Source organism: Apis cerana, linkage group LG2, assembly GCF_029169275.1.
Source record: "Apis cerana isolate GH-2021 linkage group LG2, AcerK_1.0, whole genome shotgun sequence".
In the NCBI taxonomy this organism is placed as follows: Eukaryota; Metazoa; Arthropoda; class Insecta; order Hymenoptera; family Apidae; genus Apis; species Apis cerana.
The window spans coordinates 3,888,035-3,906,717 of NC_083853.1; the positions used below are offsets into that span (position 1 = coordinate 3,888,035).

The 18,683-nt window shown below is 29.6% G+C and overlaps 1 protein-coding gene across 6 annotated transcripts in view; it reads right to left on the bottom strand.

Moving 5' to 3' along the window:
- Positions 1 to 18,683, bottom strand: part of LOC107997499 (semaphorin-1A) — a 396,921-nt gene that overhangs the window by 17,452 nt on the left and 360,786 nt on the right. For all 6 annotated transcript variants that reach the window (XM_062071778.1, XM_062071777.1, XM_017056130.3 and 3 more), the window contains one exon: positions 216 to 564. In XM_062071778.1, the coding sequence (XP_061927762.1) occupies positions 216 to 564 (349 nt within the window). The remainder of the gene's footprint in view (positions 1 to 215; positions 565 to 18,683) is intronic.

Genomic DNA, 18,683 nt, shown 5'->3' on the forward strand with positions numbered 1-18,683 from the left:
CATTGAATTATTAATTAAATTAAATTAATTAAAGTCGCAATTTCATCGAATAAGAATTCACAATCAATTCTTAAAAATAAAATTTTCACACCTATTATAGAAACAACATAACAATAACAATAAATATATTATTTTTCCCTCTGAAAATTTAAATACCAAATATTGTACATTATATCGAGAAACTTTACTTTCTTTCAGAAAGTGTAATAACTTACTTGAAGCTGACTTTGGTTATCACAGGTAATGAGAAGAAAGATTGGACCGCGTCGTCCATGAGGGGGTGCGCTTTCACAAAGTTCACGGTCACGTCTGGAAGCGTTCTGGAGTCGTTCACGCATGCACCAGGCCTTGGCTCGGGCACTTTTTCCGGAAGTACACGCAGCCAATTGCTGTTTATGGTCTCCTGCTCCTTGAACGCACCCTGGAAGACTTCGAGGACGTTCTTCATGGAGAACGCGCAGACGGCTGAGCCCCCGATCGAATTCACAGGGGTCGTGAACACCCCATAAACCAATCGGGCACGTTCACCGGCGTAAACACCTTCCGTGACGTCGCTCGTCGACTCTGGAACAATTATAAATCGTTCGATAGATTTCTCACATTCAACATTCCTTATATTTTTCGATATGAATTGCAGAATTTGTTACGCGATATGATTCTTTTCGAAATTATGTTTAAAGGAAGGTTTGATATTTTGTTCGTATAATGGATTAGCGATATCGAGAAATTGAGAAGATGCGAAACGTACGACGAAATGATAACGCGTCGATTTTCAGTGCTTAAGATCAATGCAAATTTTGTTTTAATATATAAAATATTCCCTTTTGCGAGGCTAGGAGGATACATTATTCGATATTCGAATAATAATTATTTCTTAAATACACAATTAATTGGACGTTAGCCTTTGAATCGTGGCCAGTTTCCAGCATTGGAGTACACCATTGGATGGCCATTAATATTAAGAATTCAGCTGGGAACAATAAGGTTATAGAAACGTAATCTAACTGAGGAGGAGATTGAATGGAAGTCGGGTGAAAGAAAACGCGGCGAAAGTTTTCTGTCACCTCCTCGTTAATTCCGCACGAGCGGGGCTAAAAACCATTAATGCGCCCCATTCTTCGTGGGACATTAGCACGAAGAAAGGATAATTCGTGTTCGATAAAACATTGAATAAAACGATGGACTTGACATCCTCGGAGGAGGAGAAAATCGGGAGATAGTAGCTCTCAGAGATGACGAACTTTTTATTGTCATTAAAGTGCTCGTAAATTGAGCCGGCGAAAAAAGCTCGTTTTGGCTGACAAGATTGCTCGTGTTCAGTTACGAAGCTTATTTGAATAATTAAACGTTGCAATACAAGTTACACAGTGGCAGCAAGATAATATTGGCATTAAAGTAACCTCGCTTTTGTGAGAAATAGATCAATATATAAAATAATGTATTTAATATATTTAATCTTTAAACGATATCGTAAAAATGTTGCGTAGTCCATTGGTTTATTCTCAATATTTTAGAAATTAACTTATCGTTCAAAGATCAATGTAAAAAGTAAATTATAAATTACATAAAAAGATTGAAAACTGAATCTAAAAAATTTACCGAAACATGTCGTATTATATCCGTCAAAAATAATTCAAGTAATCGTGTAATAATCTATTCTATATACGTTTAACTTTTCTTTAATTGAAAATGAATATTTTTCAAAACGAATTCTGAAAACTAATGATTTCACGATTTTAATAATCTTAATAAATTTCTTCAAAAGATCGAAAATTCGGAAGTAGGATTAATACGATATACAGGGATGATTTATCTACGTCTTGCGAGAAATCGAGTTTAGTTGAAGTCGGATTTAAAGTTTAGTTTCGTTGCAGAACTCTTATATAACAGTTATCATCATATTTACAAATTTCTCAATTTTTGATGCACAGGATTTACGAGTTTATTATTTGCAGTGAACTTTCTCTGGAACTAAGTTAATTTCACTAGGAAGTTATCGCTAAAAAGTGGTGTCCCAGTTATCTCATCTTAAAAAAGGGGGACTCGCTTAGAAGGAACCTGGGATGACTTTCTTGAGATTAATAAAAAATGTTTGAAAAATGTGTAAATATTGTTTTTCTTTCTTTATTATTATCGTTGAATTTGTGAAAATATTTGTTCTTTTTTATAAGATTAATAATAATCTTATAAATTTATAATTATATTAATTGTAGGTTTACGAGTTTTACTTGAAGCTCGAGTTCCTCGATTGTTTAAAAAAAAATATGATGGCTTCCAATTTCTTGTTTCTTAGAAATATCTAATTTAATATTTACGTATAGTATAGTAATAATAGATAAAATAATAATAAAATAGATATGGAAGATTAAAAATAATGAAAATTTTGATATTAATATTTACATTAATTTGAGAGAATGATTATAGAATATCTTATAAATTATACAAAAAGAATTGTGAAAATCTATATTTCAAGAATTTACACGTAACAAATAAACAAATTATGCAAATACATATCAATTAGCAATAACAAGATTTTTTGAGATTAATGGGATATAAAATTAATTGAAATATGATAACAATTCCTCTCTTCTTTACATTATTCACTACTTAACCTTTAAAAGCTATCGTGGATGAAATTTCATTACAAGCAAATTTTGCTTTAATATAATTTTCTTTGACGATAGCTTTTAAAGTTACTAATTAAATTAAAACAAAAAAAGGAATTATTAATTACGAGTTATTAAAACTACTAGTTTTCTTGATCTTCTTCTAAAAGTGATTCGTACAAAAAACCTGTACAAAAATTAAACAAATATGAATCTCATTTATAATTTTCCCCCTTTATATCGTTCTTGAAAATATATCTAAATTTCCAATTTAAAAGTTAATCAAAAAAACTAGATCAAATAAAATTAATTTTTCTAATCTCCTTAAAAAAATAAGTTCCTCGTGATTTACATGATAAATCCACGATGATAAATTCCCTAGAGAAATATGAATCTTTAGAAAAAAAAGTTACTAGTGCAAAATTATTATTCAACATTTACATATTACGATTCAAAGTATTATTACGAAAGTCCGGTCAAATGCGAAAACATTGCATTAATTCCACGAGCTTCAATCTCGGCCGAGAATCACCAACAATCTGCAATTGCGTTTATCGTCGCATTTATCACGATGAAAACGTGGACGAATAGTCCCCGCGGTGCCGTGAATTCGAAAGTGAATTTTCGCGGTAAAGCGCGAAAGTGTGAAACGGCCTTTGCACCGTTAAAAGAGCGCGGCCTCGTCGCTCACGCTGAGCGGAATCATGTAATTACAAATTCGGGCGTGGAAATTCGGGGAAGGCGTTGGTTGAAAAGATGATCAACGGTCCGGAAACGCGGCGACTTCTCCGAGTGCAAATTGTTGTTCGTTTCCCCCGTCAAAGAGGAAAGCGTCTCGCTCTTTCGAAGTACCATCGCGCTTACGAGAGCAGTTTCCAGTAAATACACTTGCTTGCTTTTAATAAAGCTGCGGATCCTTGATCACGAAAACACTCGACTAGATGAATAACGGGCGACGAAGTTGAGGCTGAGCCAATGTTACCAGGTCGAGAGTATATCTTTTAAAAAAAAGAGTTCGATCAATTTTCTTCGTTCATTTTTTTTTCTTTTTTTTTTTTTTTTTTTTTTACAGCAATACGATGCTAATCTCGCGCTTCTATTTTTGTTTAATTAAGGACCGGTGGTATGGATCGGTGAATTTTAATTAATTCGTTATTTTCGTTGAAGAGTGAATTATAGAGGAGAGTATCGTGATTACAGAGAACAGGATTTTAACAAAAGGATATGACTACTAGTCATGAGACTAGGTTGAATAAATTTTTTGTTGAGAGAAATGTATGGCCATTTTTATACAGTTGTGCAATTATCAGATATTTTAAATAATTGTAAAAGGATGTTGCATAGTTTTTTGTTGGAGAATATACAATTTTTTTCGAGTCATTATATAAAGGATATAAGTTTGAACGAATGATTAAAATATATATATATAATAATTGGATTAACAAGTATTAAAATTAAAATGGAATAACAAAAGAGGAATAAAATTAAAGATTTTATAAACGAATTCATCTATAATTTATTTTCTGAATAATTATTTACCAAAAATTGAAAGTTATATACAATACATATTTTATTATAATATGTATAAATAATTCGACTATCGCATAGGAGTATTAATGGATGAAATGTTTAAAGAATCAATCAGAACAGTTTAATGAACTACAAGGCCAAAAATATATCAGCATCTGGTAGCCAAATGTTTCGTTTACACGACACAGAGGTAAAAAAGGATTGTGCCTTTCAACAACTTCCTGGAATTTGACGCATGAAACACTACAGAGAAAAGTTTTAATGGTAATAAACTGTGGATAAAATAAACTATCTTCATTTTTGATGGATGCATTAAAAATTAGATATGTAAGAATATATAGATAATGTTAATATTCAAGGAAGAATAATTTTTATATTTAAAAATTATAAATAAAGCTATACATTGAATTTTATATTTATATACGATATAAAAATATGAACTGAATGAAGCTTTTGAATTTTTATCTGTGAAATGAAAATTGAATAAACATAACTAAAACATTGTATCGAAAAATTAAATAAATTATATAATCACCTTTGCAATATCGTATAACGTTCCATTTACGAAAAATCAACAACAGTATAAAATAAAAACTTTATTTGATGTAGTTATATGTATTTTCATAAAATTTGTAGAAAAATTTTTTATCAAAAGCTTACAGTATAGCCAATTAATTTCGATAAACTTTGAAAAAAACAATTTGCTTTTATGAAAAAGTTTTTAGAATATAATTTTATTAAAATTCCTGCGTGTAACATCGTATAAACATATTTAACGTTTTAAAATAAAAATCATTTTGAAAATTTACCGAAATATAATACGGAATGAAAATATAACATTAATAATTATTCCATGCTTTCCATATTATCTTCTTCACATTTAATATAAATTATTATCCATAAAATATTCAAATAATAAAAAAACGACAGTTATTAAACAATATAACAATAAATATAAAAAAAATGAAATTTCATTTTGAACAAATATTTTTCCCCAATAATACGATATTATAATATGATAAAATATTAAGGATAATTATTAAATATTGACACACGAATTTTTATAACCTAAGAGTATCGCACAACATCAACAAGTTACTTCACACTTTCGAAAGTGGACACCGGAGTAATACCGGAAACAAACATTTCCTCGTGATTCAATGCATGAATCGCCGTAAGAGGAAAAGTTGTGAACTTTTCGATCGGGTGTGTGTTTCCTTCCTTTCCTGAATTTTAGTTTAACTTCTATTCGAAATATGTTTTCCAACTCGGTGCTTTCTAAACGTCTCTGCGAGTTTCTATCCCCAATGTTACGTAACAAAATGTTTTTACTCGGCTCGAATGGCCGATGTTTAAAACTCTCCGTGGCAATACATCGGGGACGAATATACACGAGGAGGGAGAACTTTGGAAATCTTGGCGGGCATTCGACAAACTTTTCGAATCAAACATGCATGCCTCCCCTCCTTTTTCATCCAGCTAGAATTATTTCGCTTAATGGAGATGCAGATGTGCTTTCAGGATTATTAGAAAGGGGGATATTTTCGTTAGCTAATAGAATCTTGGAAGAGGGATAAAAATATTCTAAGAAGTTTCAGATCTTTCTGGAAACTCGTGCTAAGATATCTAACACTTGAACTCTGGAAATTTATCCTACTTACATAATCTTTTCAAAAGAGAGATATGTAAGAAAGATTGGATTAATAAAATGGTGAAAAATTGTATTCTTTGAAATAAAGAAATTACATTTATCTTTTTAGAGATTGAGAATTTTTAATGTAAATTTTATCTAATTGTCTTTATTTAAAATCTATTATATATTATTTTTCATTTTTATTCATATTTTATTTTCTGATGAATTTTTAATTTCTATTTGAAAGAAACTATAATTTGAATAATATTTCTGCAAAATTCCAAATTTCTTAAAAGTTTATTGCCAGATAACGGGAAAAAGAAATAAGAATAAAATTAGAACGATTGAAAATATGAAATGCTCGATATTTTATAAATGAACGTGTTTCATTGAAAATTATTCTGCACTTTTGACTATGCATAAATTCAGTTTCATTAAATTGCTGCCATATTATTAACTGTGCTGCATGTAATTGCGAAAATGCTTTTCGCTTTTAACTTAAAAAGGTGAATATTTTAAAAGTGATTAGGTCGCGAAATGCGTTGTACTATGCCAGAATAAGGTTTACTTATCCTTGATTATATGTAAATTTAATGAAGCATTGAATTAATAGTATGTAGATATAATATAACGTGTTGTTTCTGTTACATATATTACAACTATGCAAACATTGCAACGTATTAATATTTATAATTATATCATTCTTATAATGGTAATTTAAGAATATTTTCATGAATTTATATATTTGAAAATTGATATAACAATTGTATCATCACACACTGAAATTTTTCTAAATTAAAAATCAGGATATAAAATCAGGATATTTCTCACATTTTATTAATTGTATCAAATTTATATTGTGAATTAAGAAGAAGTTTATGAAAAAAATTTTAATTCTTTAAGTCAATAATTTCCAATTTCTTTCCAATTTCAAACATTTTCTTTTAAAATATTATATATACGAATCGTTTAATTAATTCTTTTTTGAACAAATTCATCCACAATGAATTTTTTAAATATGTCAGTTATAAAGTTCATTTTTATCGTGTCGAGTCAATATCTGGTCTCAAAGTAATTACGATGAAGTAATTTAACACGACTGACACGATCGTGAGTAATTATTCTCGAAACTCCTCTTCCTTCCGCTAGACATAGCATTGCAAAACAACGTGTTTACGAGACAGTCTGCTTCTTACTTTAATAAACTACGGCGATGTACATTAAAGTTGAATGAAACGTGGAAGCAAAATTTCTCTTGCTATTCATGACTTTTGATAGCGAAAGATTACCTTTCATAATTAACTTGTTAAAAATAGAATTAATAGAAACGGCTAATCAATATCAATTTTTGTACATGCGGATCTCTAAATCGAAATATAAATTGCAGGAAAGAGACGATCATTATTGATTTCGTGTATGATGAAACGACTAGAGAAAGCAAAGGAAGTCGTTTTCCTAAAGCAAATATTTAATTAACCTCATTCGTTATTAAAAGATCGGTTTTTATAAAGAAATTCAGGAAATAATTTCCTGAAATCGGTGTAATTAATAATTAAAGTAATAATCTTGCGTTATCACGTATAAGCTTAAATTTAAGATAGTTGACAATAAAAATTTTTCTTTATCAAGAACAAGATTAAACTTAAAATAAATTCCATGTTAAATTTCATTTTTAACCTAAAAATAAATGCTAAAACTAATTTTTTAAATTACGAAAATAAAGGAATATAAAATAGATATTGTAAACAAAGATTTTCGAACAATAAATTTCCTGGAACATTTGCATTAATTCATCGCGAATCATGATTCAATTCAAAACACAGTGAAGTAAAATAAGAACTTATTGTAAAAAAATTACTCAAGATTCTAATTTTCTCGAAATTTCTCAAATACTATTTGGAACAAGAAATTTTCAATTAAAAACAAAACATTTAATCAAGAAATAATAAAATTTGTTCCGAGATATTTTACACGTAAATATAGTAAACACGGATAAAATTAATGGAGTTGTTCAGAACATGGCTACTTTCATAAGTTATAATTACATCGCGTGGGTTATCGTTGACCCATAATACATCATGTGCATTAGACGCGATAATTACGTATTGATTAAGGATATTATGGAGCGTTTCGTGATACTATTTTGTTACAGGAAGTATCAGTCTCAAAGTCTCTAGTGAATCGTCGAGGAACATGTTGTAATTATTATTTCCAAGATGATTTTGTAATTAACAACAAAAGCACATAGATTATTTTTTATTAGACTAGTAAATAAGAAAAATAAAATTCTACAAATAAATATGAAATCTTGTTTGTATGATTATTAATTATATATCAAGATATATGATCTAGAAATTATTTTTAATTTATAATAGAAATATTAATTAATTTCTACCATATAGAATACTAATTATCAAATTGAATCCTAAATTATATATTATATTCATAAAGTTCATTTTGCTTTACCTAAAAAAATGGTATTGAAAAAAAAACAGAATCTATTTTTTTGATTTTAAATGCAACCGAAAGTGGAAATAGCTTGAGCACAGCAAGTTTCAGGACAAAAAACTTTTGGCCAAGTAAATTCAAATAGGCGTATTACACGTCACGGGGAGCTCGATGTTTTCGAAAACTTGTGTCGCCAAGAAAAACGAATACAGCTCGTATACGTTACATGATGAACTTCACGACTCGTATACCGAGAACTAGGGATTTTTGTTCAAACGATTCTCGCCATTGTTTCGACTTCAAAAGAAGGATAAAAGTATGAAAAGTTATCATTTAAAGAGAAAAGAGATTTTTTAAAATTTTCGGTTGAGACAAATGACGAGTAAACGAATTTCAATTTGTAATAAATAATATTAAAAATATAATCATTATTATTATTATAGGATATTAATAATTATTAAAGGCTTATTTATTCGAAATAAATAATTATAATTTATCTTGATCAATATACGATTTGATCAATATGTAGAATGTAAATATCAATTAATATATTGATATAATTATATTTAGATATTCATTATACCTACAAATATATATATCCAAAAGTCTCAAATATCCTAATTATTACTTATTTAAAACGAAATAATTATAATTTGCCTCCTCAAAATAATAGAATATGACAATCAATAATTAATAATAAGCATATTCGTATTAAAATTATCTATTTATTTAACTGTAATTCGAATGAAATAAATAATTAAAATTGAAATATATCCTCGATACAATCGTATTGTTATCTTTAATTCGAGATAAATCGGAAATTCTCCGTTTCTTTCGAAGCAAGAAAAGATTTTACTTTTTGATATAATAACATCGCGAGCGGATAAGTAACTGGTTTTCACGATGAAACAGAAATCGATGATATATGACCTGGGGCAGAGTTTTTAATCAAACTACATATCGTACAGGATCAACTGATTCTATTTTCTATATGTTTTCAAAGAGAAGCTGATTAATTTCAATAAATGCAACGTCGAAACTGATACGAATTTATTAATTGTCGAATGAACTGGTTGAATTTTTTGAAATGGCGAGACAAATATTCGAGGATTGCGATAAAAATATTTTTCGATTATTGTAATGATTCCTGGCAAAACGAGATACTTTTCTGTCTTCATTTTACAATATTTACAATATTTACAATATTTTTGTTCCATTTTGTGCTTGTTTATATTCCACGATTAAATATAAGAATATGTGTAACGTATATGAATAATAATAGAAAATATATCAAACATTGTATAAATCGTATATTAAATTACTATATATCTTATCAGATCATTGTACTCCCAAATATAATTTCGATTTTTCATAAAAATTTATCAAATGCCATTGAATTCACTTTTTGTTTTATCCCGATATCTCAATCGATTGTTGAGATATAAGGATTCGAAGTATCCGTAGCGCTTAATACATTGCAGAGATTATGAATGGGCCAGCGACCCACTGACCCACTTATTTTTCTTGGAAATGCGTACTATGCTTTTCCAGGCATCGCGTCTGTCGCTTGTCGCAGTTTGGGGTAGGTCAGTGAGACGAGGTGCGAGCGAGAGGTCCGAGTAAGCGACAAGGACGAAGATAATAAACGATTAAAAATTACGCTTTTCTTTACACGACGATATCTCGGGAACCGAAAGTCGCACCGGGATAAATGAAAAAGCGTTTTAAAGAGTAAGGTTTCGCGCTTCCAATTATCTCTTATTCGTTGACTGGAAGTCGCTATCCTCGGAATTACAGCGGTTTAAACTTTTCCTAATTTTAATGAAGTTTAATCGAGTTTCAAGGTAAATTATCCAATAAATATCTTTATTTCTGAAAGAATATTATTTACAATAATCTTATAATGATAAATTGGAGATTCTAAATTGATCTTAAAAAGTTCTTTGATCAAAATAAGTTGGGAATTTATTACTATGAAAAGTTGCAAGAATATTTATCTTCAGAACTTATTTTTCTAATTACCTGTTTTGAGTTTCTTTTAATTTTATTTACTAAATTGTAACTTTTCGAGTTGTGATAATCGATTAATTTATAAGAGAACATTTTTTCCTATTTAATTCTTTAAAAAGAGGAAATTTATATAATGCGATTCTACGCTCATCTATTAAAAAATATTAATGAAAATTAGATATGGATTCGGATGGTATTAATCATTTTTTCTCTACTTATATTATATTTGTATCGTTATCCACGTTATGACAATAATTTCATATTACGAAACAAAGGAGAACAATTCCACTAATGATGCAAATAACAATTATGTAGCTACTATATTCCCATAAAGGATTAAATTACACAATAATTGATATTTCGTTGAATTTAGTACAAAGAAATTTTGGCTGTGTTTCGCCTTCATTAATATTATTGCTAATATTAATACCATCATTCGTTACGTAAAAATTAATAAACATCGAAACTTTTATATCGTACGGCATTGAAAAAAATTAATATTCAACAAACGAAAATAACTTTAATTTTAAAATCAAAATCAAATAATAAAATTGATAATTAAAATTGAAAGTGCCACGCCATTAATATTCTTACTTCAAGGAGAACTTGTTTTATTTTTTTTCTCCAGAATGCTCGTTTAAACAAATACTAAAACGTGTCACACATTAATTTATTTCAAATTATTCAACACTAATTATCAGTTCCAACGATTCTAATCTTGTTTCAATAATTTTTTCCTCTCTAAGAAATAACGAGGATATTAAACCACCCTTTCGTTGCACTTATTCGTAAAAATAAAATATTTCCATGAGTTAAACGGGCCCAGATATTCGAACGATATTACCAATACATGGTCGACAAATATCGTTCCGAATTCTCTCCCTAATCTCCTATTTCCCTTTATGGAAGCGTTTCATTAAGGACCGAAATTTTCTCATATCGAATTCTTTGGCAAAGTAAACGATCGTTGAATATCTATGTATATTGCTCGATCTCGCTGCGAATTAATAAAGAATCAAAAATTACAACTATTTTGCATGTAACGATCTCTTTATTTTATCTACGTGTCGCGGAGATTAAACCTTGTTCGACCAATTTTATGCGAAAAAGTTTGGTTAATCTTTTCGCCATAATTTTTCGACAAGCAATCTCATGATACGATTATTAAAATCGAGAATGTATCGATCTCTGTCGAAGGATAAATTTTAATGTTTCGATGTAGATAGTTAAAAACCAAATGATATAATTATACAGGTATGTATCTTGAAGTGATTTGATATTTAAATAACGTTTATGTTCCGGATCAATGATCGTTAATTAGATGAATTTATTTAGCGTATATGGTTTAGCAATTAAATTTATTATATTTGATTCGTTGTAATATTATTATTCGATATAATTAGAATAGTTTGAAAATTCAGGGTAAAATGCAAAAATCTTTCTAAAATTCGAAAAAAAAATTAGCATCATATATCTTATAATATGTTTATAATATTTCATATAAAATTTTATATTATTGTCGATAACGCACAATTTATTAATCGAACGATACTCGATATTTGTGCAAAATCAAATTTTTATTAACATTATTAAAGAAAAGAAATTATGTAGAAACTCGCTTCATTCTTTTTCTGTGCTATACTTTGCGCTTTTTTATATATATTCTGCAAATTTTTGCACATTCAAATTTTGCATAAATATCCATAATCTTTTCAAGAACAAAATATAACCGTAATGGACTGCTGTGTACTTGATCTCCAGTCTCTTATAAGCATTATCGTCCATTATCTGCTTCCTTTTCTCACCTATATACTTAAGAATCATAAATTTCCCTTGCCATTTTTACCTCTTTCCTCATTTTCTACGTATTCTTCGTATTAATAAATCCATAAATACATTACAAAAAAAAAAATATGTCTCGATTCGTACCAGAATAGAAAGACTTTTTAAAATAATTCTAGAATGTTTTTCAGAACTATCTTCTTCCATTTAACTGGAAGTTATCTGACACCGCTGCTCATTAGTTTCCCGATTCTTGAACGAATAATATTTTCGTGCCTCGGGAAACGTATTATTCTCGCGCGATTTTATCCGTTAGATACTTTATATATATATAAAACTGATCTCTTGTCCTTTACTGAGAATTTAATCTCCTCCCTCGACTTTTCGGTTTCCAATGACGATGGATCATTTATTATTTGTGACCTCATTACATCGGGAAATATGGATCTCTTAACGAAGATTAAAAATCGACAAGCGATAATTAGGCGACTGATGGATGGGCTCCATGGATGATGTAAAGTTTAATAACAATGGCGAGTTAAAAGTGATTGCGTGAAATATACGTTAGAACTGAAACTGAACGTTTATTTTGGAAATTTCGAACATCGAGTATATGTAATAAACATATTTGGAGTTTCAACTTATTTGCATGCTCGATTATAATAATAAATAATCTTTTGCGATCTATATAAAGTGTTTGATTATAGGTTATAATTTAAGGATAAAGTTTGACTTTGACTTTTCACTATTAATTTTTTATATTGTATTAAATTTTCTGATTGCAGAAATCGATCAAAACGGACGTTTAAACATTTAGAAGTATTATATTTTAAAATTGGTTGAAGTTAAAATAAAATAATTACTGGTGAAAAAATTTAAATATTAATTTAAAATTTCTTTTTCAATTCATCACTCTCTTATACGAATTCTCTTATGCGAGTTATGCGAAGATTTCGAAAGTATTGAAAGTAAAATGGTGAATGGAATTGCGTGCAAGGAATAGTAGTAATTTCGAAGTTGGATATCGATTGCGTTCAAACGTAAGGATTTGCAACAGAAATAGGTATTATTGGAATAATAACTGACATTGCCCCACTTATTGCGAATTTATCTATCGTAATGATTCCAGGAGAAACGAACGTGCAACGATTGGCTTGTCAACCGTGTCCACATTTTTCTTTCAATTGTCACGTTATTATTACGTTGCAAGGTGACGGTAACCAAATGTAACATTATTGGAATGAGTTCAGGGATATCGTTGAAAGTAGCGCGAATTCTTGAACGTTTGAAAATTTTCAATCAATAACAAAATCAACATGGGCTTGGCATACTTGGCATCTAATTATTATGCAGCAATGACAATCGGTTGATTGATAAGCTATTGGCGTTCGAATAATATCGCGTTTTGCAAATGTTAATTTTTGATGATAAGAGTTAATGATTAATGATTAATGGTAAAGATGCAATTATTATAAAAAAATTTTGATTCGTTAATAAATGCAAATAAATTTATAAGAAAATTAATTTTTTAAAATTCTTGTTGAAGAAGTTATAAAGAAATTCGAACTAGATTTAGAATATGTAGATCAAGAAAAATGAAATTTAGAAGATAAAAGAGGCAAGTTCTTTTTGCTATTTTATTAGAGAATTGAATATCTTTTTTGATATGCATATTGACTAATTAAAATGTTAATATTTGTTCAACTTTATACAAAAATACCTTATTTTAAATATTTTTCGAAGTTTATTAAGATCTGATAACTTGGCGGATAGTCGATTAAAACATGAGTTATTAAAAACTTTCCACCGTGTATACGTGATACGAAAACGCAAAGAAGAACGAAAGTTTCGAATTTCTGGCCGCGAGTGAAACTCAACTCGACGTGATCCATATTGAAGAATTAAGTGGACTGGAAGCGGTATGAAGTTGAAATTTTGTTCATGAAAATCCAATGATTCTTTAGATAAACTTCTCATCGAGACTGCTCGGTAAAACATTTTCATTAAAATACTTTAAAGTGAAATTGTATATGTATATATATATATATATATTTTCCTTTCATTCGATTCGTATAACGAAGAAACGTATCTAAAAGTTTTTACTTGTATTTTTGTTCAATATGAATGTATATTTATTTGATATAAATTCTAATTGAAACGAACGAGCTATACAATTAATTCTTTTGAATCTAGATGTTTAGTTATTTGTTTCGATATTGATGTTTTTAGATTATAATTTTTAAAATTATTTTTATTGAAACAAATATTTCTATATTAATTCTTATTATTGATCAAGCTTGATCAATCTACATTTCATACCTGAGAATAAATAATTTTTTTATTCCAATAAAAGTGAATATTAATTTTATCAAAATTATAAATTATAAAAATAAAAAATTCGAAATTCATCATTTTGAAATTTTGATATATATATATATGTATCTATAATAAACTGGAATAAAAATGATTCAAATTACATAATGTTTTATAAATATTCATAAAAATACAATCTTTCCACATTTTCTTTAATGTTTGTACGAGTCAATAGATAGTGCACAGGTATTTGAATAAAGAATCCTTTAAAATCTCTTGAAAGAAGAGATGATACAATCGCAAAGAATATCATACACAGAGAATCGGAGCTATTTTCTTTCTGCTCATTTTCTTTCTAGACTATGCTAGCAGCAGAAAATGTCCTTATGTTAATTTCAAGAATGCCTGAAGTATGTAGTACCTTTGATGTGAAAATTTTAAATGTTTACATTCTCCCTAGTTGATATTCCTTTTCCTTACTCGCTTATATTTTTTACTACATGTTTTCAGCTCCACGAACCGCAATACAATATCTATTAACTTGGTGAACTTTTTTAAACAAAAATGTAATCATAAATATTTTTAAACGTGAATATAATTATAATACTTATATAATTTTATTATTTTTAAACGATTTATACAATGATGAGTGTCTAAAAAAAAAAAATCAAAATTAGAAAAATAAAAAAATATATCTATTTCAATCTTCAATTATAGTTCAACTATATTTTAATATTTAATCCTTAAAAAATAATAAGTTTGAAGAAAATCTGGGTTTCATCCAAGGAATTATCTTAAAAATACTAGAAAATGATGACAACAACGAATTAACAGAATCTCGCAATTCCTTTAATTACCTTTTAATTAATATACCGAACAAAACTTGGAATATAAGAAGGAATACAAGTTCTTCCTTCCATCAACTCTCTCTTCCGATAAATTTAAAAAATTCACCAATTAAGAGCACCATCCATCGCAACAACAAGGATCCTTTAACATCCTGTATCAAAGAAAAAAAAAAACAAAAGCTTCCCTCCTCTCAGAGAAGCAACCATCTCTTCCCCATTCGAAAGGAAATTCAACCCGAAAAACCGAAAATCCTGCTATCCATCCCGATCCCTTAGCCGACCCATCCCACTAAACCGCCATGTATAACCAAACCAACCCAAACCGACCAACTTCATCAACGACTTATACCAGCCAATCTATCTCCTCTACCCAAAGCATCTCGTAGCCGCTTACTCGTAGCCGCCAGCTGTTCCCCTTTCCACCCCCTCCCGCGGTGGTTTATTCCCCCTCTCCCCCGCGAATCTTTATCCATCTATCCGTCCACATCCCCCTCCAGACATTTTTTTCTTCCTCGACCGTTGGCGGCCGTCATCTGGGAAGGGCAGCGGCGAAGGGTGGAGGAGAGGCTGTGGACCTTCGCAGCAGCCAGATGAACGAGACAGACGTAGGTTGGGTGTAGGTTGTCCGAGCAATCGGCGGGATAGTCCGGAGCCGCGATTTGGCAACGATCCACGTCGGCTCTCACGAGCTGGACCGTAGCCAACTTTTCCTCGGTCGGATAGGAGGGATTTCGGTTCGATGTGCGGCGACAATATTCTACGTTTATACGAGAACCATGCTCTCGTCTCTCTCTTTCTCTCTTTTTTCGTCTCTATCTCTTTGTGTAGTCGCGACGTGTCCAACGGTTTCGGTTCGATCCTGCGGGTCGACGGCGCGCGGAACGCGGCCATTGTGTTCCTCACTCGAGACTGGTGCCGGTTCATTTCGTCGCTACTCCATAAGCAAGTCGACTTATCGAGTGACGAAGTATATAAGCGTGCGCGTGCGCGCATAGAAAATCGCTGAAAACGTGGCGATGAATGCTTAGAGTGCAGGAGAGACGGGGAGAGACAGGGAGAGACGGGGAGAGACACGATGATTCCTCGAGCATGATCGTGAAATTATTGGAGAGAGAGGGCAGCACGCGTGTCGAAATGATGCGTTTGACGCGCTTCTTAACTCTGGAGTCGTTAGTTTTTGGATCTTGTAGCGAATCTTTTTTTTTGAAAGGGGATGGATAATTTTTGATTCTTGTTTTTGAATATATATTTGACAATGAATTACTATTCATATCGTTTTTTTCTTTCTTTTTATTATTTATTGAAAAACGTTCATAATTCTCGTATTTGAATATTTGTGAAGAGTTTTTGTTGTATTTTTTTTAATGTATCTCTTCATGAAGATCATCGGTGAATATTTTTTTATTTTTTGAGATTTGTCGAATGATATTATATAATGATAATCTTTTTATTTTATGTATATTAAAAATTGATGTAGTTCTCGTATGGAAAAGATACTTTCACTTTTTTCATTGAATATTATAAGCTTTTTTTATCGCGATAATTGAATGTAATTAAAAATAAAATATTAAAAAAGCACATATAAACGATATTTGGGAATAAATCAAATATATTTTTGACGAAGTTTATAATAAAATGAGCAATATTTCATTAGAGGAATTCCAATGCACGAAAGCTTAATTATTTAATAATTGGAAATTAAAAACGTACGGTTGTGTTACATGTTGCAATTGTATTTGACAGCGTATTTTTATACAATATTATTGACGTTCGTGGAGAGCTCGTTAAAAGAGAAATAAAACAGGTATCAATGTATCGGACATCTAGTGCTCCTTCGTATTGTTCCATGTTTTTTGACATTTTTCGATCAGCGTCGGAACTTTTTCACTAGATATGTAATCAGTTCCATTTCTATTGAAATACTATTCAAAAAAGATACTCAAAAGTATTCAAAAAAGGAAATAAAAATTTGAAAATATTAAAAATTTCGTTAAATTTCATTTTCCTCTTTTGCACTTTCAAATAAATAGTTAATTAATGTAGTTGAAAATTCAATTTTATCTTGCATAAATGAGAAAAAAAAATCCGTATTATTTTATTACCGTATTATATTAATGAGAATTTCGCAAAAGATGTAATTATATAATTTGACGATTCATTTTTTTTATCATAAAGAAAACTTTAAAAAATTATTCTTATTCTTCAAATTTTATACGATAATATTGGAATAAAAATTGTCGAACGAAAATATTAAACGTAATATCTACAAATTTACAGTATTACAAAAACAATATTAAAAAAAACAAATTCACAAACAATTAACACGATCAACACGTTTGTAAAATTATATCCCTTCTTTTCTCCCGCGACAATAAAATCATTACAACACATTGATTAAATCGATTAAAATTCCAGTAAACGAACATTGTGCTCAAAATTAGAAGAGATTCAAAAATTTATGCACGAGAGTGTACAAATAGCGTGTGCAACAAACGATCCCACCGTTAAATTAACTCTTGACCCGTTTCGTGGGTGAGATTTTGAAAATTCGTTGATTAAAAACTTTGTTTATGACACGAGATATCCGCGCGAGTGGCTATCGAAAATGAAAGCTTCGTTTATCCGCTTCGGCTGCCCTTCGCGCGGCGGAAACGTTGCGATACCCACCCTAACCTTTCCGGTAATGCACGGGGGCCAATATCTGACGAGGGCCATTCTATCCGCTTTGTCGATTGACACTTACCATTGTGTGCGCGCACTTATGACGCGTTATATCGATTTCTGTTAAAGAATCTCTTTCGACTTGCATTCATGGGATTTTACACCGTGTGTGAAATTGTATAGTGTTGCTAATATATATGGGTGCAATTCGTGCATTAGCTCCATTCGAATCGAAATGGAGATATATTTGGTTTGTTTTGGCCCATTTTGCGATGCAAACAATTTTAGATTCGTTCAGTTAGAATTCTTAATATATGAGAATTTTGATATTTATGATTTCATTGAAAATGTTATTAATTATAATTTGATTAATCTATTGAAAAGTATATTGGAAAGCGAGGTTAAAATTATTACGATTAATTGATTATTAGGAAGATTATTTGTTCAGTACTTTGTACAAGAAAATACTCAAATTTGAATAGTTCATTACGTATGCAACAATCTGATATATTTGATATAAAAGATATATAATGAATATTATAGTATTATATTGTTACATTACATTAAATGTTATAAATAAATTTAATTGTTTTTCGAATAAGAATTTTCGTTGCAACAAAATATTTAGAATTGCTAAAATTTTAAATGGCACATTCATAAAAGATATAATATTTTATTGGAGAAAAGTTATTTGGCAAAAGTGCGTTGGACGAATGTAATGGAATTTCGTATTTTATCTCAATTAATTTTAATAATTGATAATTTGCTGTGATAATTTGCGAAATGTGCGGTCGAATATTATCGCAATTAATTTAAGCAATGACACGATAAATCGCGTATTTAATTGTAATG